The sequence below is a fragment of the Beta vulgaris genome, chromosome 5 (genome assembly GCF_026745355.1).
Source record: "Beta vulgaris subsp. vulgaris cultivar EL10 chromosome 5, EL10.2, whole genome shotgun sequence".
NCBI classification, from domain to species: Eukaryota; Viridiplantae; Streptophyta; class Magnoliopsida; order Caryophyllales; family Amaranthaceae; genus Beta; species Beta vulgaris.
Window position 1 is genome coordinate 59782684 of NC_079206.1, and position 25295 is coordinate 59807978.

At 35.5% G+C, this 25295-nt stretch overlaps 3 protein-coding genes across 4 annotated transcripts in view; 1 reads left to right on the top strand and 2 right to left on the bottom strand.

The window, feature by feature from the left end:
• Positions 1 to 286: 286 nt before the first annotated feature.
• LOC104894167 (hypothetical protein) lies at positions 287 to 5003 on the bottom strand. Its single transcript, XM_010680343.3, has 2 exons — positions 2216 to 5003; positions 287 to 1665 (listed from the first exon to the last, which is right to left on the bottom strand). The coding sequence occupies exons 1-2, from the start codon at positions 3015 to 3017 to the stop codon at positions 749 to 751; spliced, it is 1719 nt and encodes a 572-aa protein (XP_010678645.2). The 5' UTR covers positions 3018 to 5003; the 3' UTR covers positions 287 to 748.
• Positions 5004 to 5044: 41 nt separating this feature from the next.
• LOC104894168 (polynucleotide 5'-hydroxyl-kinase NOL9) lies at positions 5045 to 11669 on the bottom strand. Its single transcript, XM_057395223.1, has 9 exons — positions 11372 to 11669; positions 10718 to 10815; positions 10550 to 10583; positions 8797 to 8966; positions 8481 to 8664; positions 7448 to 7628; positions 7179 to 7298; positions 6046 to 6173; positions 5045 to 5100 (listed from the first exon to the last, which is right to left on the bottom strand). The coding sequence occupies exons 1-8, from the start codon at positions 11548 to 11550 to the stop codon at positions 6147 to 6149; spliced, it is 993 nt and encodes a 330-aa protein (XP_057251206.1). The 5' UTR covers positions 11551 to 11669; the 3' UTR covers positions 5045 to 5100; positions 6046 to 6146.
• A 3615-nt stretch (positions 11670 to 15284) lies between these two features.
• Positions 15285 to 25295, top strand: part of LOC104894169 (transportin MOS14) — a 29734-nt gene continuing 19723 nt past the window's right edge. Inside the window, exons 1-9 of one of the 2 annotated variants that reach the window (XM_010680345.4) lie at positions 15285 to 15695; positions 16308 to 16385; positions 16510 to 16572; positions 19508 to 19555; positions 19660 to 19806; positions 20182 to 20313; positions 22254 to 22294; positions 22406 to 22497; positions 23781 to 23908. In XM_010680345.4, the coding sequence (XP_010678647.1) occupies positions 15564 to 15695; positions 16308 to 16385; positions 16510 to 16572; positions 19508 to 19555; positions 19660 to 19806; positions 20182 to 20313; positions 22254 to 22294; positions 22406 to 22497; positions 23781 to 23908 (861 nt within the window). In that variant the 5' untranslated portion in view covers positions 15285 to 15563. Of the gene's footprint in view, positions 15696 to 16307; positions 16386 to 16509; positions 16573 to 19507; positions 19556 to 19659; positions 19807 to 20181; positions 20314 to 22253; positions 22295 to 22405; positions 22498 to 23780; positions 23909 to 25295 lie in introns of those variants that run through there. The other variant, XM_048644190.1, reaches the window with a different exon arrangement.

The following is a 25295-nucleotide window of genomic DNA, read 5'->3' on the forward strand; positions in this document are numbered from 1 at the left end:
ACGGCCTGTTTGGTAGGTGTTACCGTGTTAGTGTGTGTTGGTAATGATACATAAATTTGTTGAAGAACTTCTTGTTCCAATGTTCTTCTTCATTATCAGAAAGACATTAAACAATTTAGATAAACAACCTAATGTTTTGTAAATATATAAATTTCATTCTAAGGTGTTTGAAGTACTCAACTTTGCCTGATTTGCTTTGTTAACTCAAAGTGGATTAATCAAAACTAGAGCTCCAGGGGAATTTTATTTGGACAACAATATTCCTTTTACACATGATGCATAGAAATCATACGAATCAATAACACTTGCTGCAGTAAAAGAAAATCATCATGTGATCAGATTCATGACTAAATTCTGCAGATTCACATAATACAGGGCATTTTGTCAGAATAAAGGCAAGTAGCCTAAGTGATGTTTTATGGTGAATCTTTCCTTTCTTTGCTCTTCTCTATTATCATCCTTCCTTTTTGTGTAGAAGACACATATTAACACTGAAAACGTTTGGATAATAATACAGGATGAAGCCCAATAGGCTGTAATGGCGTGGAGATCATGTACCGAAGTTTTTTTAGATCCTCAGCTCTCTTTCATAAACATAAGTTCTTTCAGTGTTACCCTTGGAATGAAAAAGATCAAAAAGTTGCACATCTTTTCCTTTTCTTATTTTTTGAGGAGGGGAAATGGGAATTTAATCAAGTGTCCTATGTTTTCTTCATTACTAGGTACATCAACCTGATTATCATTTGTACTATGGAGTATCCTCAACTTCAAGGTTTTCTAGTTGACCTAAGAGAAAAGATCCCTCGTGCTCAATTTCAATGAATGAACCATCATCATCAACATCCTGTGTTTCGGAATTCTGGCCACCTTCATGTGATGATCCACCAACATCATCATCATAATCATTATCATCTTCCTTATGAATCTCATCATCATTCTTCTGTCCACTATTTTCACCTTCTCCATAAAATGATGCACTGCTACTCTTATCAGAAACATGCTCCTGAACTTCCATTTCTGTATCAGTAGCAACTATGCTAAACAATGGGCTTCCATGCTCAGTAATCGATGAGAAAGACTGAGATTTTTCCAAGACATCACCTCGAGTAACATGAGGGAGACCATATCTATCTCGATAAAGATCTAACTCGGCCTCTAAATCTCTGATTTCATCTTCTTTCTTATTAAGAAAATCCTTCAACATTTGAATATCCTCTTTATCATACTCGGCTTGTTCTTCCATCATCCTCTGATACTGTAAGGCCTCCATTTGGACCGATGCTTTTTCTGCTTGTAACCTCGTGATCATAGCCATTGCATTGTTGGCTGCCACAGCAGAAGCACTTCGCTCTTCATCCAACTCCATGTAAAGAGCTATAAGAGATTTTTTATCTGAACGAACTTGTTTTTTCAAGCGGCTCATGATAAGCTCACTGTCTGTCTCATTTCCTGTGATTGCTTCAACAGGGTCTGAGGCTAGCTCTACTTTTTCTAGGAGTGATTTCCTAGGCGCCCTGTTCGCAAACCTTGGACTTGCAGCAGCTGAATCAGATAGGCCGTAAAATCTGTTACCCCTCCCAAATGTTGGAGTTCTCACAAAATCTTCCACTGAATCATCAATTTCTGTTGGCCTTGGTGTCATAGGTTTGTTTTCATCCTTGCTTGCTGCAAACACAAAGATTCATAATGTTAGCTTGCTTTTTTCAAAGTTATTCAATCAGCCTATGGTACTACTATCGCTAATAACACTGTCCCATTTTGTGTCTCATCTTGTGTCTCAACCCCTTTTTCCTTCTGAAACATCACCAACTTTTACTAATGTGTCTGAAAGAGAAAGAGTTGCGACACAAGATGGGATGCAGAGTGAGACGGAATTTCAACAGGATAAAATGAGGGGTGCGTTATCTTCACCTTAACAAAAATGAGTTAAAAAGTTGATTAGGTCCGATCAGGTGTAAATATAAAGTCCAATCAAATTGAGGAACAAACTTTTACCACAAGATAGCCAAGGACCCTAAAACTTTTTTAATCCTCCAAATTAGCCCTGAGTTCTATTGTTTTTTCATCTTTTGTAGAATGCTGGAGAAAGGTGAATGCAATCCAACCAATTACACTAGACAACCAAGCAAGTTCATGATCATGTAATACAAATCATAAAAAGATAAAAAAAAGTACATATTTATAAACCATATATAATTAATGAGCATGTAATTACCAGTTGGGGTGGTTACACTGCTTGTAACCTCCTCATCAGGGGTGGTAGTTTCAGACGACTTAAGCTCCTTACATCGAATGTGAGACAACTCCAAGGTAGCCCGAGATTCATCTGGCCTCCATGAAGCAAAGGGAGCGCGAGGGGAAGGAGTAGGAGCCTGCTGCGAAAGCCTATTAGAAATGCTACTGCTTGATAACCCTTTACTGCTAATATTTCCAATGCCCTTCTGCTGCTGGTAACCTGTAGGCTTAGCCTTCTTCATACGTTCCCCACAACATGAGCAGTATATCAAATTCGCATTCGCATTTCCATTCCTAGCATCATCCTCCCAAAGAGGTTGCAACTGAAGCCTAGCCCTCATTTCATCATCAAACAACCCTTCAATATCCTTATTTAAACCCCCATTAAAAGATTTGTTACAATTATTATTGTTGTTGTTGTTGTCAGTTGCAAAAGAAAGGAGACAACCTTCACACATTGTTCTAATATCAGACAGTTTTCTATGAACATGGCAATATGCAAGAGAAGATAATTCATTCTTATGACCATCACAAATGGTTTCATTGTAACAATAACGCCATGATTTGTTACGTGCTAGGATATGATCAATCCTTGTACATAGAACACATGGGGCTTGTAAATCAAAGAAATCAGCAAATTCACTTGATATAAATGCAAGGAAACCATCAAGGAATAGCAATCCTATAAGGGTCCATTCGAGTACCGCGTAAATTATAAAATGTGGAAGAGTACCTAGCTCTTGTTCAATGTAATGCCTTAATGAACGCCCTGTATAAGACATCTTTTTTCAGGCATAGGAGATTCAAGATGACAAATTTCTTCAAAATTCGGATTATTTTTTTCACTTTCTTGTAAATTGTAAATGGAAATGGTATTAGAAATAATGGGAATTGATGATGATAATGTGGGGGAGGAAATAAGGGGATGAAATGTTAGATCATGATCAAATGAGGGTTAAACTTCTTCTTTTTTGTTTTTTTTTTGTTTTTTTTTTTTTGTATGGGAGGTTAGGCTAAAATTATTTTAATTAAAGTGAGATTTTTATATTACCCTTTTTTGAGAAGTGAATTTTTTTAATAAAAAAAATATTTTTCTGATCATTTTGGGTGGTGAGGTTAGTTTAGCTATAAATGGAAATTGGCCCTTCACTAATGTATATGCTTGAGATAATGAATGCTTTGGGCGGGTAATGTACCTGAAATAACGGTTGATCGCAGGGTTCCATTTACTCCAAAGTGCATATTTATATGATTAAATTTCTATGTCAAAAAAGATTTAGTTGTTTGATGAAATACCAGGTTTACATCATACCTACCCTTCTCACTTATTATATGTGTTGCATTCAAGTTTTCATTATTTTGAAAGCATTTACTCAATGATCACTATATTTAATTACATGTGTTAGTTTAAAGGATTTTTGCTAACCTTTTCCTTTGAAAAAAAAGCTATATTAAATATCACTTCTAAATAAGCGGTCTATTTTCATAACCACGCACCTTTAACTTAAAAAAATCAAATTAAATCACTCATATGATTTGAATGTTAAAGGATGTAGTACATGTTCCGTAAAAGAAAACTTCACAACTTTTGCTAATAAGAAATATACATTTTTATTGGGCAACGGACAAAAAGAGAACAAAGAAAGAAAGCTAAAGGGTTTTTCACCCTCCATTGCTAGCTTATGGGCTTCCATGAATTGTTCCCTATCGAATTTTTGACAGCAAAAGAATGGCATAAAGGATGTCACTTTTCTGATGTCCTCGATAATGCTTCGAATACGTTTATCGACTCTCATCGAGTTGATCAAACCCTTAACAGCAGCTTCACAATCTGTCAACATGATATATCCTTTCAATTTTTTAGGTTTCCTTTATGGCACTGAAGCTCAACCTAGAGTAGAATGTTTGCTAGGGAGGACCGTGTATGGGAACAAGTGCTATTTTCAAGCTTCACCGTCCACCCATATACCAGCCTCGATCCATCCAACAAGAATTATATATTGAGGAGCCATTTTTTGAAGACCCGTGTAAAGGAAGCATTTTTATTCCTAAAAAAAATTGTTGTGGCTTGAGAGGGGAAAAGGTGAAATGTAGGTCTTGTATCTACAACTATGAGAAGGGCCAATGAAAAGGTTTGGGTTAGTTTATCGTCATTTTGTCATAGTTGCATCAGGCTCATGTGCAGTGCTATATAGTGAAAAAAGATAGCTTTGTGGAGGGTTGTTAGTTCTTTAATTAGATTTTGTAGTTAAATTCACCCAACAGATAAATAGGTCACTCATTATTTTTACAATTTCTTTTACCAAACACCCATACTTTAAACAACTACTTTGACCGCTAACCTCTAACAGCTACTCACCGACAGTTAATAACTTTGTCAATCGCTAACAGCTATTGAAACCACTAACAACTACTCTTACAACTAGTTTTGCAGAACAGGGTCACAGAATTGAAGTCTGAAAATACAAAGGGGTAAAGAGAGAGTGATGGGTAATGATGTCCAGTTTCATTTAAGGACATAGATTGAGATTTGAGAGCTAATTGAAGTGTGATATGGACCCCATATCAAAGTCAACATCAGAACTTTGATTGTTTCCGCCAGATAGTTTGGGAAAGGTAATGTTCTATTACATTGTCCTACTACACATATAGTTCCACTGATGGATGCTTCCTCTCTCTAATGACAACAATTAAATTGCGCCATGAAATGTTCTTAATGTTAGGTATAACTTAAAATATATGGAGTACAATACTATTATATGTAAAATTACACACACTAGTGTTTTTCTTTTTTTTCAGACCTCACTAGTGTTGTGACGTTGGAACGACATTCGCAGACATGTATGGTGATATGCAACCTTGTACCTGAAGATCATGAACCCAAATCAGAGTCCAGATTTTGTAGCGAAAGCTATTTCGAATTTAGTATGCAAGAAACGATGGTTTCACTTCCATTATAAACAATATATTGCATCCCAACTCCAAGTCAGATACTATAGCATATACGAAGCAGTTTGCCACAATACACCATAAATTTAAACCACCTTCGCCCCCCCCCCCCCCCCCTTTTCCTGTTGCCGCCGAAAGGGGAAAAAATGACAAAAGGGAGTATACATATCGTCATATAGATATAGGCATATAGAAAATCTGAATGCTGATCCAAAATGCATATACGTATGTAATAAAACTTCATGGATGAATGTTCCAACACCAAGCATGCATACTTTCAAGTAATGTAGCAATAATTCAACATAATAGAGGTGCTAAATGTAGTACAAAAAATCTCTTCAGATTAACTATGGTCAAATAAGGCAATATCTTATCTGATACAGAGTCAGAATAATTTCTTGTCAGATTGAGATGAGCTTTCTACTCTGTAAAGGTGATACTGATACCTTCTTAATTTTACGGGATAACTTGTAATGTTTTACAGCAGATTATTGCAAGTTCGTCTTACCACAGACTATTTAGTGCCATTGACGATCATCCTTCAGGTTTTTCTTTAACATAGTTGATTTTATAGAAGAATATATGACTAAATAGTAAGCACATTTCGCACAAGTTCTCTTCCTATATGTTTCACTCACAGAATGGCATGCAGCATTGTCTGGGACAATCATATAAACTTTAACAACCAGTAAGTTCAAACTACTATCCTAAAATATAATAAAATGAGCAGTAAATGTTCATTCTGCCTCAATAATCCTTTGATTGACAATTCAATGTAAGTAAGATTTTTTCACAAAAACCCTAAGACACATTAAGGATAAGCAAATCAGACACCTCACAAAGTCAAATTATAAACCGTACCTGCAGCAAACTAGTCGGGATCTCAATGAATCCTTGTAAAAGAAGATCTACACTTGCAAGAATACTCAAAGGAACAGGTGTGATCAAATAGATCACATTCTTCAATAAATCAATGCCTCTGACGATGCCTGAAAAATTGAGTAAAATTTAGACACCAACTCTTCGAAGAAGCGCTAACAGCATATATAGATTAGACAAATTTCTCTAGATGGGCTTATACAACGCGGAATTATAACCACACTCAAGTAATATGTTTTGCTATATACTGTTTAGTAGTATTCCTGGCCTATGATCATGAAGAACAGCCAAATTTTATGTTCGCTGCCAGGATTCAGCACATGCACTCACTTCCTCAGATATAAAGATTCAAGAGTAAATGAATTGCTCAAATGCCCATGCATTAGGCACCATAAATTCAAAAAAGAAAAGCACCTGAAATGACAAACAAGCAACCTTCAATGAACAACTACAAGGACCAAACAGCTTCACTTCGCTATTTTTATGATTGGGTTGGTGGGGCCCCTAGTCTTTCCTAACACTAAGATGCACTGGAGGTAGTACCAGCAGCCATGGGCCACAGCTGAGAGATGAGCCATAGCTCATATGCCAGATAGGCCTTCCCCAACCATGGGAGTGGAACCAAAATCTCAATTAAAAGCAAATACAGTCTAACGCTCAACACATCGACTAACAGTAGTAAGACGCCAAAGTAAGTACTCAGAACATTTCAAATCTCTCTCCATTTAACCTTCTGAAGTAAAAAGGTGTTAAATATTAGGATATATTTCAAATCAAAGCACGCAGAGTCAGAAGTTATTGGCCTTAGGGAATTCTTCAGAGTTCGATTCACCTTCATGAGCTAACATGGATGGTCAAAAGGTTGGTGCACAGGTGTTAAAGATTAGAATACAATCCCATATCTTGCTGACCAGTGAAAAAAAGGTGTGTCAAGACTTCTTACAATAAAAAAAAACTACGACCATATGCCAATCAATAGTTTGCTTCACGAAAAGACAAATGAATACATCATCTCATTAAAACCTGAAAAGATAATCTATTGGCATAATTATGAATAACAGTATACAAACCAGCATTGACATAAAAAATTTAATCGAAAGTGGTATATCTCTTACAGTATGAATATATGACATACCAAGGCCAACACATACAGGCAACGCTTGAGAATCTGCTGAGCTAACAGCCAAGCCAACAATGGTTGCATTCAAACTGTAGAAGACTTCAGTACTTGGTACCTAGCATAAAATTCACATGAAAAGTGGCCTTTACATAATGAAGGTGGTTCATTAAAAATCACATCAATCAATCATGTTTCAAGTAGTAGGTTTAGTTCAAAACCATACAAGTAGTCTATCACATAAACTATTCAATTTACTCAACAGACCTCACAATGGAGATGCTTAATCTTGATACTTGATGTAGAGACTTGGTAAGGAGTATGATCGGCTAGAGCGTGTGCAAGTTCCTTGATTGTGGTGATACTCATATTGCTCGGAAAGCACTGCCTAAAGTAAGCCATCAATCGTAGCTCTCTAATAAGACGCGCTTCCTTCGCCACCAACACCCTGGAAGCCAGTACAATAAATGCATGAGAGACGAGTCTCAAAAAATTTGTGGATGCAAAGGAAGGCAATTCGTGAGAATATATAAAATCTTCAAATTAAGAAGATTAGAAGGCTTCAAAGAGAGAGTTTTGCATAGCTAAGAAACCCTTGCATAACCAGAGACAATAATCAACGATAAACCTGGAATGTTTCTTTCTAAAATCTAAACATCTACCCTGCATGGAGTCAATGAGATAAACAATGCCCAATGTTGGGAGCATGGGGTGTGGATAGGGATAGGGTAATGTCCTGTAAGAACCAATGTTACTACCCTTGAAAATTCTGCTCGGAATCATTTCAGATTAGTTAAATAAAGTTTAAACCCCCACATAAGCAACTCTAACCTGGTAGTCAAACATGTTCTTATGTCGAAGTAGGATTGGTTTAACCTCAGTTCAATATAACTTCTGAACTATAAGAAATAATCCAAGGAAAAATATGGGCTGATGTGGATTGAACTTGAATAGTAATGGGACATCAAAACCTAAGCCAGATTTAAGAAATAATGTTGTAACTAGAACTAGTTCACTTAGCAAAAGTCCGACAACGATTTCTTCTTCCGAGCCATAACATACGGGATCATCTGGTTCAAAGTTCAAACCTATAAGCTTTTGAGTTCTGACTTAGTTTTTGTGAAAGCAGTGCAAAGCGCACAACACAATATGTGCTCATTTTTATATTAAACAAAAAAAAGGTTCATGCTTATAGTGATTTGAATAACTGCAGCCAGATATCACTAGCAATTGACAAATCCATATATATATATATATATATATATATATATATATATATATATATACTATAGGAACTTACGTTCGGTTGTAGGAATCCTTGCGAGCAGAAGTAATCTCCACCAAGTTAGCTGAACAATCGTCCTTGTCATCCAACCAGAACGCCCCAGCAGGTAGATCCTTAGTCTCGGAACATATATTTATCTTAACCACATGTGTTGCAGCAATGTGTTTCAACATATTGACCAGTGTATAGAAACCCATACCTGTTGTACAATAATATACAAGTTGCAAGTCAACTACACACCCAAGACAATGTAATATAACATTTATGGGAACAACATGGGATACTATTAACTATTAAGATTTACATAAAATGTTATGAAAAGCAGGTAAACCTTTCACCCAGCCGGGGGTGTTAATGATAAGAGGCAGCTCAGCTGCACCAGGACATCCATTCTTCCTTGAAATGTGTTGTTCCTTTCTATAGTAATCGTACAAAGCAATAATACAATTCAAGTATATCTCATGGTCCCTTTTTGAAGAGGTATCTCCAAAGAAGTAGCATCTGCAGGCATCCATGCAAAAGAACAACTATCACTGGTTATATTCTCATAAGTCATAAGCACCATAGTTGAAGTCAGCAATAACATAGAGAACGGTATCATTATACACAATGATATTCATTAGCTCCTGAAGTACTAGTCACAAACATTCAACAGCAAAACTTGCCTAGATAGTTTATAAATGACCTCTATATAAATGTGTTGCAAGGGTAAAGCTAAGCTCATGACCTCCCCCAACCCTGTAAACAGGGTTATCCTCACTGCTCTTAGAAGAAACATTACTTTAAGCAACTACAGGCCAACTGTTTGATTGATTGTTGACCAAATTTCTGATCAACAAAGAGGTTGCAAAAAACAATGTTTTCTTGCCCTTTTTTTGGATATGATTGACTGAAAGGAACATGGACGCAAAGAAGTCAAGGAAAAAACTCAAACAACTTCCACTTCCAAATAATTTGAGAAGAATTAGCAAGTTCAAAATGTTTCCACTCTCTCTGATAGTGTCTTTCCTATTTCCCCCTCCATCCTATACATAGCTCAATATTGATAATTCATGCACAAGGCTAGTTAAAAATGATATTCACCAACTGATTCATTCTTCATATTGCAAATGACACGGCTAATTTCTATCAATGGATAATTTAATGCTAGCAAATTAACTACGTAGTACTCCCTCTGTTTTTTTTTATCATTCTCACTTTGCTATGCGCGTCTCCCAATGCACCTCTTTGAGCTTAAATATCTTTCGTTATATATTAGTAAAAATTATAACGATTGAATATTAATAATGTACTACTTGAGACGAATCAAATAAGACCCCACATGACTATGTTTTTTCTTATAAATTGTGAAACAATTAGAAGATTCTCTCTAGGTATGAATAGTATCAAGATTCTAAGTGAGAAAGATAATAAAAAACAGAGGGAGTATCAAATAATGAAAAAAAAGGTTAGGACATGTGTAATAATGGTAATTTTGTCTTATTTTATTCTTTATATTCCTTAGTAGTTTCCATCAGAATACTTCAGTTTCAAAAAAAAAATTCAGGTTAAATAAAACAAATCAAAATAGTGAATATTTGTTATCACTTGAGAATAACACTCATTCTAAGTAGTAAGTACTCCCTAAAGAAGCAGGGTGGAAAATGAAATCCCAGCAAAAAGCATAATGGTAATGTTGTGAATAATTTTGAAAAATCCCCTAAAAACTACATGTTGCTTAAAGCCTTAAACACCCACTGACCCACATTAACAATTAATTAAAGGGTGCAAAGATATTCTCATAGAATAACTTAAAACTTCTCTGTAACAAGTCCATCAGGTACTACAGCCAATAAGACCAAACACACTGAACTAAAACATTTAGATATACGATGGCCCCATATTGAACACGGGCAAAGAGGGATTAAGATAACAAAGCTTCAAAACTCAAACGCAATGTTATACTTCACAATCATTAATAAATTTTCAATATTCGCACAACATTGTTTGTTCACTTTAAGAATGCATATATAATCATTCAACAATCAATTCACAATCTCTAAAGAGCACAATGAAAATAGGTTATTATAGCAAGACATTCATACCTTTGAGGTGTTTTTAGGCAAGGAATAGTCAAGTCTGATTGAAGGAAATGAAACAAATTAGAAACGGAAAAAAAAAATGATGATCTCCATACTTTTTCAAACAAGCTACAATCTAAATGGGAAAATAAAAGGCATGTAAAAAACAAAAGAAACCCCATGATCAAGTACCTGGAGTTGCTTCATCAATGATAGTAAGTGATAGACATCCGGGCGGAGTAAACTCTGGCTGTCCAACATCTGTGTCCAAATAAGCTACTCTCTCGTATCTACCAATGAAAATTAATCAAATTATCATCAACCCACACTTTGAATATATTTTCTTTTCTTGTTGGAATAAATCTCACTCAGTACAATATAATCTATAGCTTGCTTAATTTACCAACATATATAACTTAAATGACAGAATTAACTACTAATTGCTTCAAAAGTCTACCAAGAACTCCCAACAAACAACCATTTAAAATCCTCTCAAAAAAAAAAAAAACCATTTAAAAACAAAATTCATTCAATTCATCAAAATCATAATGGAATACCTTACCTTCAACTTCAAACTAAATTAAGAAAAAAAATGCAAAAACTTTGAAACTCAAGGGTAGACATAAAAATAGAAACTTTATCGCAAATCAACACTAATTAATTAATGTGATTAACCACGCAAAAACATTGATATGTAACTTAAACAACAAAGTAAGGAAGTCAATATGAAAGAACACAAAAAACAATTGAAGTTTCATACATGACATTTATAATAATAGCAAAAGCCTGAATACCCAGATAAAAAAAATTGGGCAAATTGCAAAAAGAAGAAGGAAAAAAGCAAACCTAAGAAGAAAAGTGTTGAGGAGATGACGAGAGAAAGTGGTTTTGCCGCTGTTCTTAGCGCCGCAAATGAAGACAACAGGAGGAAGTGAAGTAGTGGAATCGTTGGTTATGTCGTCTGCTGCATCTGACCATTCTTGAGAAATGTTTATGTTGGGTTGTGTTGGTGCAAAAGCCGCCATTTTTACACTGCTTCAATTGAAGAGGATGTAGTTCAAAGTTACTATGTCACGAGAAAATAATGGTCAAGACTCGAGGGGTGAGTGAATGCAAGGGGTGGAATATATATGTGGGTCTGAGCGACGAGATTTTGACATGTTTTGTGAATTTTTTCCCTCAATAATGCTCTAATTGCTAACGTACAAAGAATTTCCTACTTTACTACTCCCTCCGTCTTTTTTTATTTGCTACAAGCACTTTTTCACAAAGACCAAGGAGGGAGTGGGTACCATTGACATAAATAGAATTAACAAAAAAGCAAATAGGTAAATTGTGGGACCTATGTATTGTATATGGAAACATTTACAAAATCAAGAAGGGAGTGATGGCAAATTTGTAAATAAAATATGGGACCTATGTACTATATATGGAAATATTTGCAAATGTAGCAAATAAATTGAAACACCATAAATGGCAAAATGTAGCAAATAAAAAAAGACGGAGGGAGTATTACAATTAAAAGAATTTCTCGTGATGTCCCAGTACTGTCAGCATGGAGGCGAAGAAAAATCAGAAATTGACAAAATTTACTAACAGAAAACGTACAACTAATTAAACTCCCGAATTCACAATTAACTTTTATCAATTTCTTTTACAATTAAACTTCATTTGGTTTGATAGATTTGAGAAAGAAAAAATAGAGACTGACCTAAAGTTGGCTTTTCAGGCGACAGAGATGGTGGATAGTGGTGGAGTTCCAACAGAGATAATGGGGAGTCGGGCGGCCGGCGAGTCGGGCGACGGCGACGCGTGGGCGGTGGGGGTGGTGGTGCACCGGCTTCGCTCAGCCGTCGCTTCGCTTCTCGTTCGAGTGTTCGTGACTTCGTGAGTTCGTTCCTCACCGGTCGTCGTCGTCGGCTCCGACGACTGAGAATCTCCGATCGACCGTCGAGGCGTCGACGTCTTCCTCAATCTCTGTTCCTCAGTCTCTCCCACTCTCTCTCTTCACTCTTCAGCGCTTTGTTTTCAAAACATTTCACGCGTCCCTCTGAGTTTCCTGAGCGTTTTTTTTTTCGATTTTTTTCTTTTTTTTTTTTAAAGAAATTATTTTTTAAAAGTGGGGGACATCTGTCCCATGTCCCCCAGCTGGCTCCACCACTGCCTACAAGTCACTACTCAAAATAGCAATCAATTGGTCTTGGCATAGTGGTTGCTCATTTTGTCCATTAATCAATTGGTCGGGAGTTTGATTCTCAACCTTTGAAAATGGAAAGAGATTGTTGGCCAACCCTTTACCCTTAAATGGAGCACCTGGAGCAAGAGGATTAGTCACTGCTATCGGCGGTGAATACCTTGGTTGTTCAACAAAAAAAAATAGCGGTCAATATATGAAAGGTTTTGATGGACAAATTTATCTTATAGAATCACTAATTGTAGTACCGATTTTTCCTTAATCAAATAAACAGGTTATATTTCATGTTTGTGTCGTACATGGACGTATTTATGAATATATATTTTTGGATCCAATATAAAGTTGGAATATCTTTTTTAAAAAAATTAACATTAATTCATTGATTCAAAGTCATACGATGTCTATTATAGAAGTCAAAATTAAACAAATACATATCAAAAATGAAATATCTTTTCATCTAGCATTATTTAGGGGAAAAATAATGTTTATTTTTTAAACAAGTTCTTTATGCTTCATTTGGTATTATTGTAAGTTTTCAGTTTTTGGTTTTATGAACATAAAAGTTATATGATATAAGGGGGATAATAAACGTAAATTTACTCATACTTATACTAAACATGTCAATTTTGAAAACTAGCAACTAAAAACTGGAAACAACTTTTTCTAGTTTTCATATTTTTGATTTTGATTTTCAAAAAAACTGAAAACTAGAAACAAAAAATAATGATAACAAACAAGCCCTTAACAATGTTGTGTGGATTGTGGTCATGTGGAAGATTTTCTATACAACATTAACGCTAGGGGCTAGGACCTAGGACAATTCAATATTTCAATATTGGTATTGAATACTTTGTTGGTTACTTAATTTATTTTGTTGATGATTCGCCTCGAAAAGATTTAGCATGCTTTGAGTGAAATATATGGGCATATTCACTAATTAAATCTATCGGGTAGCAAATTGTTTGGATATTTTTTTAGTTATAAATGGACCCCATGGTAATATTGACCATATAAAACTCACTTGTGTACATTTAAAAGAGACACGCACATGTCATGCAATAAGATGGTAGCTCCAAAGGCTCATAGTTATAAATTTAGGGTGTACTGTCTTCTTTTTATTGTATAAGTTGATCACTTAGGCAGGGAAATGACATTTAGATATTGCTCATTTGTGTTAGTATATATTCTCTCATGGCTGTTATGATTGAAATTTATGTTTTTATATTTACTTTCATGTGTTGGATACTTTGTGTTTTTTGACCCTTGGGCGTAACCTAGTGCTTGTTTACATACATTATTGTGTTGTTTTGATGTTCACTAGTGGAACAACTACTCCATCCGACTCTTTTTAGTTGCTACATTGTAAAATGACATGAAGTTTTGGTTTGATATGTGGGGTTGGCAGGGACCTTTTTTGTAGGTACATGTTACAAAAACAAGGTAATATAAATAAGAATAATATGTGAACCATATACACCAAAAAAAGTAATAAGTAAAACAAAACATTAATTTAAGGTTTATGTAGCACTTTAAAGTGACGACGGGAGTACATTTATTATTGAATGCAGGCAAATGATTAGAGAAATCAAAACTTTACACTTTGGCTTATTGCTTCAACAATTTTAGATTTTTGGTATCGCACTCGTGTTGAAACCTCCAAACTACCAAAGTCCTTATTTGGAATTGTACAACAATTATCAAGTTGAGTAATTCCAAAATTACTTGCTTTTAAGATCATCCTCTATATGCAATGTGAATAGGGCGGATATTGATATTTGATCCTAGTGCCACACGTAAATAATCGACTCGATCAATAGTATAAAGATAAGTAGTGACAATAATTATGCTATAAAGATAAGTAGTGATAATAATTAAAATTTAAAAATAAATACAAGAATAGAAGCAAGAAATAGAAAAATGAAAGAACAATTTTTTTTAAATGAACACATAACCGAGGGAATAAAGGAAGTAAGAAAAAAAAAAGAAAGGAAAAAAGTGGCACAAAGCTTACAACTACAACCTCAACCTGCGACATCATGTCCAATATGAAGATTTTCAATAAGCACAAACAATATCACTGAACCAAGGTGTTCAACATTGAATATCCTTGTAAGAATATGATTTTATCTTAAAACAACGTACAAGTAAATACCCAAAACAAATTTCTTTTTTTTTTTTGGGGGGGGGGGGCCTGGGGCTGGGCCACCCAGGAACCTTATTGGATCCACCTCTGGTCGAATGGTACCTTTCACCAAGAACAAAAAAAAGTCACAGGTAGTTTCTCACAAATTTTATTTCATATATAAAATTATCTACCCCTACTATATTTTATAAAATTATTTACCCTTAGTATATTTAATGCAATTGTTTACACTTTGCACCATCCCACAATTAACTAAATAGGCAATGTCAAAGTTTAATGAAGATAAGCAAATCTTAAGTATGAATATAGAAAGTCCATGGACTAATGTTGACATAGAGTCAACAACAAAAACAACCCATCTCTTTGCTTAACAATAACTTAAAACTTTAAAAGCAAACATCCTCATTATTCATTCCTCAAACACAACAAACCCAAAGTCAATATCAGACGCCACTTTGCCATCTCACTCCACCTTCAGCCTTCACTCTTCAGGCGCCAAAATAACATCACTTCCTCTTTTCTCTCTCTCTCCTTATCAAAAAAAAAAAAAAAAACCTCTCACTTTATTTTAATCAATTAATTTCTCTACTAGATAAAATAGAAAAATTCCCAAATCAAATCACCAGATTTCAAATTCAACAGAGAGAACAAAAAAAAAACCCCTCATTTCTCACTCAGTTTCCAATTTGAGGAGAGAGAAAATGGCTGGAATGGAACTTCAGAACACTGTCAAAGAAGCCCTAAATGCTCTCTATCATCATCCTGATGATACTGTTCGTATGCAAGCTGATCGATGGCTTCAAGAATTTCAGCGCACTCTTGATGCTTGGCAGGTTTTTTGTTTTTTTCGCTCATTTACGATCTCTTTTTTTTTGCGATTTTGTTAGGAATTCGAATTTCTGAGCAAATTTATTGTGGTTTTGAAGGTTTAATTTGGTTTACTTTTTCTATTGTTGTTGTATCTGGTGTTTAATTTATTGATGGAACTGCAATAATTGTTTGGATTATAGCGGAGAATGTAGCTTTAGGTTTAGGCTTTTTGGCGAATGTAGTTTTATGTTTAAGGTGTTTGAATTAGCTTAAATGTGGCTGAGAAAAGCAAGTTTGATGTTGAAGTAAAAGGTAAGTTGGCGGAAGCTAGTCTTGTATTCATTGGCAAGTTGGCGGAAGTTTTGTTGAGTAATGAATTGTGTTAATTGCTCGATATTGTCGGTTTTTACTCTTTGTGTTGCGAATCTGTTGTTGTATTATGGTTTAGTTAATAACAGTTTGGTAGAAGTGGTGCCTTTGAGAGTGATGAGTTTGTTGTACATTAAGTTCTTGATGATTATGTTTTATATTGTTTCAAATGTTTCATCATTCTTGTTATCGATGCGAAGATTGCTGTAGAAGTTCTGAGGCTTTTTCTTGTTGGGAAATATTTGACATGCTGTGCTTTCTCATAGGTTGCAGATAATCTGCTTCACGATGCAACTAGCAATTTGGAAACTCTTATATTTTGCTCACAAACTTTAAGAAGCAAGGTATGTTAATCATAATCACGTCTCTTGTTTTTCTGCATGTTCTATTGCATATTTATGTCGAGTTGCAGGACCTTGCTTGTCCATTTTTTCATGCTTTAATATACCAGATTACTAATAAACTCAGGTACAACGAGATTTTGAGGAGCTTCCTTCTGAAGCATTTCGTCCTCTACGGGATTCTTTAAATGTAAGCAATTACATACACCTTTTATGTTCACCTATATTCAAATTGCTGATTATTATAGACCACTATGTTATCTTCAATCTCCCACATGAAGTTCTATTTTCCTATATTAATTTATGGTGTGAATTTCCTATGAGATGTCTTTCTTATCTTCAGTTGGCCACAATATAGTACAATTTACAACGGGTTTTAGGTACTTTACTTCATCCATCTTATGGGTAGTTGCAGTTGTTTTAGCAGATATTCATATATGCAATATTTGATGGTAACTAAATATGTATCGCTATGAGCATATTATGTATGAGCTATATACCTTCGTCAAGTTGTGATATCGAGTGTCCCACCAATTAATGCAATTAATTTTATGCGCATATGTGTGGTATTTATATAGCGCCCTCTGATTTCTGATGCAATAGAGACCTTCATGTCATGTTCAAGATCTTTACTTTGATAGGAACACTGCAGTTTCTTGAATGAAGGCTAGGAAGCTTGTTGATCTGTTTCTTGCACAATGCGAGAGTGTTTTCATAAAAGGACCATGTTACCTAAACAGAAATGACTTTTCTAGGCTTTTCTTTATGTATACAATAGTTCTTGGGTACTACTACTAGGAGTTTTGTCTTTGTGTTTTTATGTTTATTGTGTGCTTTTAATTTCTCATGGCCTGTAAAAGTGCATAAGGGTGCTATAGTGATGACTAGTGGAAGAAAATGTCAGGTTATGCCCATTCATCGTAACATTGTAGATATTGTATTATCGTGGTTTTATACCGAGGATGCAATATGCTTGAAACCTTCACAACGCAGCTGGGATGCTTGTGAAGTTGCTTTTATGATCTGAACCATATAACGTAATTAGGACAATAAGAGCTATAGTGTAATATATTTGAAATGTGGAGCTTGGTGAAGTTAGCCATTTAGGAAGAGGGAAGTGTGATTGTTTTAATGGTGAATATAAAATGAAGTTGGTGAAGGTTGTGTGAATGTAGAAAATGAGGGCAACTGGATGACTCAGAGGTAAAGGAATGATGTGGAATTCATCTGTAGAAGAGTTTGAATAGCCTTGTTTAGGAACTATGCAGTGGTGTAGAATGCTTAGTTTTTCTTTTTCTTTTTAAAGATAATTGGAGGGTAATTAGAAGAGAATAAGTAAAATAAAATAAGTATTTTTATTAGACATTTCACCCACTTCCTTACTTTGCACGAATAGAATAAGAAATTGAAGGTTATATATGCAATTAATGGCATAAATTATGGAAACTCGTGAAATGACTAATTTCATTTTTTTTGTGTTTATTTCTAACTTCTTGTGGCCCGTTAAATAGAGGTTAGAAAAAAACTATCACCCTTTGTTGAGTTACCTAGAATTTCCCCTCTATTAATATTTAGATATTTCTAAAATTGAACCCAATGAGTGATAGAATGTATAGCTTTATTGAGGACCTTTGACGTCCGCAAAAGACAATTCTTTTCTATCAGGTTTGTATTACTTCGTGATCCCGGCATTTGTTAGTCCCTTGTACTGTGAAGAACTGTTGTTTCAGGAGCAGGTGAATTTTTTTTATATAAATAATAATCCTTGCATATAATTTCTAGTATGAGTACTATGATCTTGTGATTGATAGGAATACATAAATTTTTGTTGAGATGACGCGACATATTCTTCAGTGGATTTTGACGGAATTTAATGTTAAGTGTTATTCTAATGGGGTTGGAGGAGGGGAGGTTCCAAGATCAACTTTTAGCATGGGGTTCTAATCTTGTGTATGAGATTGCTGCTTGGTTGGTAGTCCTGTGTTATGTGGGAGGAGATTCTAATTTGTTTTTATTTTTAGTTTTGATGATTCATGTTTGTTGTATCAAAGGAGTAAATTCTAGAGTTTTCCACTTGAGTTCAATTTGGTGTTTGGTTGTTCATGATCATATTCTCAGTTTGAAGGCTCTCAAGGGGTGATGTTTTTAGATTTCATTCAAAACTAAGATAAACAATTTTCAGTAAACTATATAAAATCCAAAATAGTGCATTTGGATAGAGCTCTATCTCTTAAGGCATATGTTATATTTCCCTTGAGTGGTGACTTGGTGAGACTAAAAATGGCTTATATTTGCAGGTAAAAATGCTAGGCTCTTTTGGCATAAGCTCTTTGAGAGTGTATCCTATATTGGGTAGGGTAAGAACTAAGAACAAGGGTAGCTTATCGAGTGTGCTTGTGAGATCCTGGATATTGCCAGATGGTCGAAGGACTCTGTTGTCAACTCATGCTAAATTAGAAATGTTGCTATTAGCATCAAAAGAAAATGACTATTCATCTGATCTAGTTATAATGTGTTACTTCTCGTAGAGGTCTAGATTTATCTAGTTTTATATCCTTCTCAAAGACCAGATGCTATTAGCATCAAAAGAAAATGACTATTCATCTGATCTAGTTATAATGTGTTACTTCTCTTAGAGGTCTAGATTTATCTAGTTTTATATCCTTCTCAAAGACCAGATGCTATTAGCATCAAAAGAAAATGAGTATTCATCTGATCTAGTTATAATGTGTTACTTTTCGTAGAGATCTAGATTTATTTAGTTTTATATCCTTCTCAAAGACCAGATGCTTGCTTTATCTGTCAGTTGCCTGAATTTATTAGCATTTTTCCTCAATATCTGGGTAATTATAGATTTTGATTGAGTCTGGAGACTGTGAAGGTTCTTGGTCTGACTAGCTCAAGCTGTAGCAGTCTTAGTCCGAGTATAAATGTCAGGACTTGGGTTTGGCTCTCTTTTGGCTTTATTACAGGAACATATTGGTATCCTTATGGTAACTAATTTCTAATACCCAGTTTAAAATTTCGTTCGTGTAGAATATGGGGAGTACGTATACATATTCTCCCGTATACGACATCAGACTGCCTTTTGTACTGGACTAATAATGTGATGCTCTTTATTGCAGAGCTTGTTAAATAGATTTCATCATGGCCCGCCAAAAGTTAGAACCCAGGTATTGTGGGAATGTTTTCCCAGGAACAGAAACTGACATAGCATCTTCTCTTGCGTATATGCTGCTTTTAGTGACACCATTGCTCTGCTCATTTGAACTTCTAGATTAGCCTTGCTGTAGCTGCGTTGGCTGTTCATGTCTCTGTAGGAGATTGGGGAGATGGAGGCATTATGAATTGGCTCAAGGTAGAGATGAACTCTCGTCCCGAATGCATACCAAGCTTTTTGGAGCTTTTGAAGGTTCTGCCGGAGGTATAAATCTCTATTATTTATGTTTCCTCCTTATAGCTTCCTATGGTTCTCTTGAGCTATACTGGCTGAAGATAGGTATAATTGAGGAAGCAAAACTATATTTTATGATGCTGCAAAATGCAATCCTCATTATGCCTGATGTTCGTATATGCTTCTGCATTATATTGCAATGTAGTCTTGTTGCAAGAAAATTGACTACATAGACCTGTGAAAACACGTGGGACGTAAAATAAGTTTTTGAGTTAAACTTGGGAGATTTATTTAGTTCATTTGAGCTTGTAAGTGACTTGTATTGGAGATTCACTGATAGTGTAGTATAATCAGTTTCTCCTGAAACATCAAATACCTGAGAATTGTTTCTGTGCTTGCAAACAGGAGGTGTTCGATTACAGAATATCAGCTCGGCCTGAAAGGCGTCGGCAATTTGAGAAGGAGCTTATTTCTGCTATGGAGGTTGCGCTGAGTTTATTAACTGCTTGTTTGAATGCCAGTGAACTCAAGGAGCAGGTCAAATTCCCAATTTTTGCATCCAGCTGTTCTATTTTATGTTGTATCTTCTGATTTTTTAAGGATTTTGTATTATATTTTTATTCTAGGAAAAGAAATTTCAATAAATGATGAAAGAAAATTTACAAGTAGGGGGATCAGAAGTTCACCAGAAATCTAGGGAAAAGGAAAAACAATCTCGTATTTCATGGAAAGGGACAACTGAGGGTTTGCCCTCTGAGTGTGAGCCCAAAGAGAAGTTAGATAGACCAATTGATCCATTAATAAATCAAAGAAGACTTATAACAATAAATTATGCTCCTTTTGCTGTTGAATTTACATATATTGTATTTGTCAATGACCTAGAATAGTAAGGGCTGTCCGATGGATCCATACCAGAACAATTATCTCTGCCAAAGACGCATGGTCGCTCGGCAAAGATATACAAACAGCTTCTTGTCTCCTCTGTAGCAAGAGATAAAGTGCTTACATGAGGAGATAGGCCCTTGTTTTGTCACAAATATCGAGTTTCACCAATATAGCAACCCACATTTGAACCTTGGCCTTCCAAATAAAAGTATAAATAGGGAAGGCTTGTGAATTTTGCATTTTTTAGTTGGTGGCTGTGTACGGAACCACTAAATCATCGAGGAATCAGCCTACCATGGCTGTGTATACTGGCATGTGACAAAGAAGCAGAACTAATAACTCTCAATAAGCTTGTAACCTCCCCCCCCCCCCCCCCTTTAACCAACCGAAAAAATAGATAACTAGGCTGCTTCAGGAAATGCCAAAACCACTCCCTCACTAAAGAGATGTTTTTAGACACCAATGTACTGAAGCCCAAGCCACCTTCCTCCTTGGTGTTACTGACAATCTCTACAAACATAATGATCTCTCTTTTCTTCTCCTACTCTAGTAACACCAAAAATCTCTCATAAGCCTCTCCATGCTCGTAGCTGCGCTTCTTGGGAGCTTAATGAGGAAAAAAAAGTTGCTTAGGCAAATAAGAAAGACAAGTCTCTATGGTAGCTGCAACACAACCCCCTCTCTCCGGCCTCGAAAAATAAGCTCTTCCCATACATCTAACTTCCTTATACCTTATGACTGTGTTGCTTCCATGGAATATCTCTTAAAGGAAGACCAAGGTAAGTAGTAAATATGGATGATAAACCCAACGAAAGAAAAAAACCTAGCCTAGATAGTTGGTTGGATAATAATCCATTCTGTTCAGTTCACCTTGAAAAAAAGTCCAACCCACTAAATATTCATTCAGTTCAGCATAACTAAGTTAAGTTCACTAGAAATTAGTAAATTATATAAGAAAAAGTAACAGAGAAACAGTAGGTTAAGTTCAGTTTAGTATAAATAAGTTTAGTTTAGCAAAAATAATTTAGTTGAGCAAACATAAGTTAAAAATCAGTTGAAGGCAACAGGGCCTTAATCTTAAGACTCGGGAGTGACTCAGAAGCCTGAAGCTACGACATTCTGGCTTGTTAATATTCAATTTATGCTTTCTTGACATAGTGATCTAAGGTTTAGAATTCTTTTTCCCTCTGGGGCTTTTTGGCTGGTTGACATCTAGATCCTGCATCCTTGAAAAATTTGGTTTGGGCATTGCCTTATTATTAACTCAATACTTGTATATGTTATCTGATGTGAAGTTGTGAACTGCAGCTTCACTGGTTTACAGAAATTTTCTTTTCTTGGCTCTGTCATATTTGAGATCTTGTGTGATTATTCCATGGCCTTGTGCTATATGGTGTTTTAGTGAAACAATGCCTAAGGGTCAATATAATGGAAGGATCACCTGAAGGCTGAAACTCTTGAAATGGGTGTAACCTCTACAAAAAGGATATGAATAGAAGATATTGAGATATATTGTTAGTTATTCCAGATTTTTTTCTTGATATGCACTCATTTTTCGTGGTGTATGGTTGATTGGGCTGATTATTTTCCAGGTTCTGGAGGCATTTGCTTCATGGCTTCGCTTGAGACGTGGGTGCGTGATTTTTTCTACAGAACTATGTCATGGTTGAAGTAATGTTTATGGTTGCTTTTATACATAGAGGTGTCTCTCCAAGAGATTTACTTGATCTGCTTTTCCTTTCAGGATTTCTCCATCTGTGCTTGCAAATCATCCTTTGGTTCTTACAACTCTTTCTAGCCTGGGTTCTGATATACTCTCTGAGGCTGCTGTTAATGGTATAACATGCAAAAGTATCTTAGAATTGAGTCATTATATGCTTGTGGATTGTGATTTCTAAAAAACATGGTTGCCATGTATGATATGCAAGGATGCTTTGTGTTTAAAAATTCATTTTCGTGATTTTGGTTTTGTAATGTAGTTGTGTCTCTGTTGATACGATTATCTTTTTCCATATACACTTAAAGAACTGAAGAGGAAGATTTTTAGAAAATTAGTGGTTCACTTCTACTTTGGATGCGGTAGTCTATAGCATAATTGGTCCACCCCGAGATGTAACATGAAGCAATTGCTAAATTTTGCGCTAATCTATTACATTAGTATGAGATATCTTTATATTGAGTTAATGGTTTTTTTTTCCTTTTTGTGTTTCATTTTTTTAATTTTGTTCTTATGTTTCATTGATTTTATGTATGAACTTTCGTGGGGATAACTACTAGTGACAATAGTAGAGAGCAGTATAATGTTGGGTTAGCTCCGCCTTGTCATGAAAAAGGGGGTGGGAAGCTCCTCAAAAATCTCTTAGTTGGGTGAGGGGTGATGTACCCCATCAGTCATGAAAGAGGAGAACAAAGATTATTCATATGTGAACCACCCTTATGGTGAGAACCGAGAACCATGAGAACCGCTTTTTCCCCTCATTTTATGAAGTTTTTTGCTCATTTTACAACGTTTTTGCTCATTTTATGTTTCAGCTCACTTCACAACATTTTTGCTCATTTTACATTATGCTCATTTTACATTTTTCTCATTTACATTTTTTCTCATTTTACGTTTTTGTTCATGGAATGTTTTCTACTCATCTGAGATCTGACACTTTTGCTCATTTTTATTTTTATTTTTTTTGCTTATTTTGTGAAGTTTTGCTCAATTTAAGTGGTTCTCACGGTTCTCACCATAGAGGGTTCTCATAAGAACCCAACCTCTCTCTCTATATATCTATAGAATTTGTTTTCTTATATTTTTAAATTATAATAATTTGATGCCATTCTTTTTATTCGTTCTTTAGCATTTTTGTTGCAATTTAATGTAAGCATTTACTTTTCATGTAATCTGCTTCAATGCAGCTAATTGCTGGCAACTTTCTTGTTTGAAGGTAATTTGTGTTGTGGAACCACAATTAACTTACTTTGTTTTTTGTTCTAAAGCAAACTTGCAATAAAGTATGGACTGGATGGCTGTTATCAGTTTTGTTTGAAGGAGATTTCTATTTCAATTACGCTGTTGCACTCTTTCTTTCTATCTTTTTTTGAAGTTCAACGCTCTTCTGTGTTGTTTACAGTTGTTTCCGAGTTGATACATTGTTCAGCAGTGGGGAATTCCTCTGATGTTTCTGTCCAGATGCCGTTAATACAAGTTATTGTTCCTCAAGTAATGAGTCTCAGGCCACATCTTAATGATCAATCAAAGGTATCCCTTGTTTACAAGTTCTAGCCTTTTATGTATTTGACATGTATAGCCTTACTTTCTTGACTACAACACATTAGCAATACTATTCAATTGTCCATGATTCTTGAGAATTTTCACCTTGTACTTTAGGCTATGAAGTACAGACAATCTACCTTCATGTTCGCATTTTCTTCTAGCCTTGTTATCCCCTTAACAAAGGAAAGATTAAAATGTACCTTTATTTTCAACTAATTTCAAGGCATGCCATGGGGTATGCAGTTCAAGAACACTTATATACATCGTGCATTATTTGATAACTCATTTATGTATTGTGAAAATATTTCTTTGGTGCCTGCAATTTCTTCTGATAACTGAGAACACATCCTAGAACTTGCTGCTTTGTTCTCTGGAGGAGCATGGGACCCACAATACCTGGCAACATTTCTGGCTGTCACATCCTAGTGATTGCGCTGCATAGCTCAGATTGTTCGTTTTTGATGTACTCCAACCTCTCAAATTCCAACCCCTCCCCAACCAAGCAAATCCACAGCCCAGCCCTCCGCGTTGACTCCGATAGTAAATCACAAGAAAGTCTATGACACTTTAAAGCACTGACTCACCGCGAAATCACTTCCCCCAAATTTTACCATTCACCAAGATGTTCTAGCTTGCCTTACGGGCTTAGGTTGGGAGCAATTTTCTTCCTCAAGTGCTTTGACTTATGAACATGTCACCCTAGAATTCCTTGCCTCTCTTGAAGAAGTACTAATGGGGAGGACGTATTTCTTATAACTTTCCAATTCTATAACCAAAAATTCAAAATTTCCTTAGTAAAACTCAATGGGGTTTTTGGTTGGAACCTCGTGGTGAGGATTTCTGATCCTCACCTTCAAGAGTTCTTCTGAGTGCAACCAAGAGGCCTTTTGGAGGCTTATTACTTGTTCCACCAATTTCCAAGCCCGTATTTCCTCCTCCTTGACTATTGTCTCCTCCATCCCTAGGTGCACCTATCGATTAAATTGTTGGGCGTTTGTATAATAAGCTTAGTTTTAAAAAGCGCTCCCAAGACGCGCCTCGGCGCTAGGCGAGTAGAAGCGTTGAGAAAATCCCCGCATCAAACTCAGGCAAGGAGAGGCGCGCGCTTCTTGCCGCCTTTGATAGAGGTGCCAGGCACACTGCCTGGCCGCTTTCAGTAGAGAGGCGCAATACAGAGAGGAAAACATAGATATGAGTCTTTCTTTTTCCCTGTTCTTGTTGACGACTGATGAGGCTCCCCTCGGCCCTCTCAGTTCCAAATATAAAAATAATTTTTTTATACTTAATTATCGTAGTTGACAAGTAGGTTATAATATTTAATTACACCAACTTATATTTTTAAAAATTATGCTGTTTTGAGCATATAAATATG

Excerpts from the sequence above, each read along its gene's own strand:
- LOC104894167 (XM_010680343.3), bottom strand. The coding sequence starts at position 3,017 with ATGTCTTATACAGGGCGTTCATTAAGGCATTACATTGAACAAGAGCTA. Across the intron at positions 1,666-2,215 it reads CAGTGTAACCACCCCAACTG|CAAGCAAGGATGAAAACAAA; the intron begins GTAATTACATGC and ends TTGTGTTTGCAG.
- LOC104894168 (XM_057395223.1), bottom strand. The coding sequence starts at position 11,550 with ATGGCGGCTTTTGCACCAACACAACCCAACATAAACATTTCTCAAGAA. Across the intron at positions 8,665-8,796 it reads CACCCCCGGCTGGGTGAAAG|GTATGGGTTTCTATACACTG; the intron begins GTTTACCTGCTT and ends ATTGTACAACAG. Across the intron at positions 7,299-7,447 it reads TTAAGCATCTCCATTGTGAG|GTACCAAGTACTGAAGTCTT; the intron begins GTCTGTTGAGTA and ends ATTTTATGCTAG.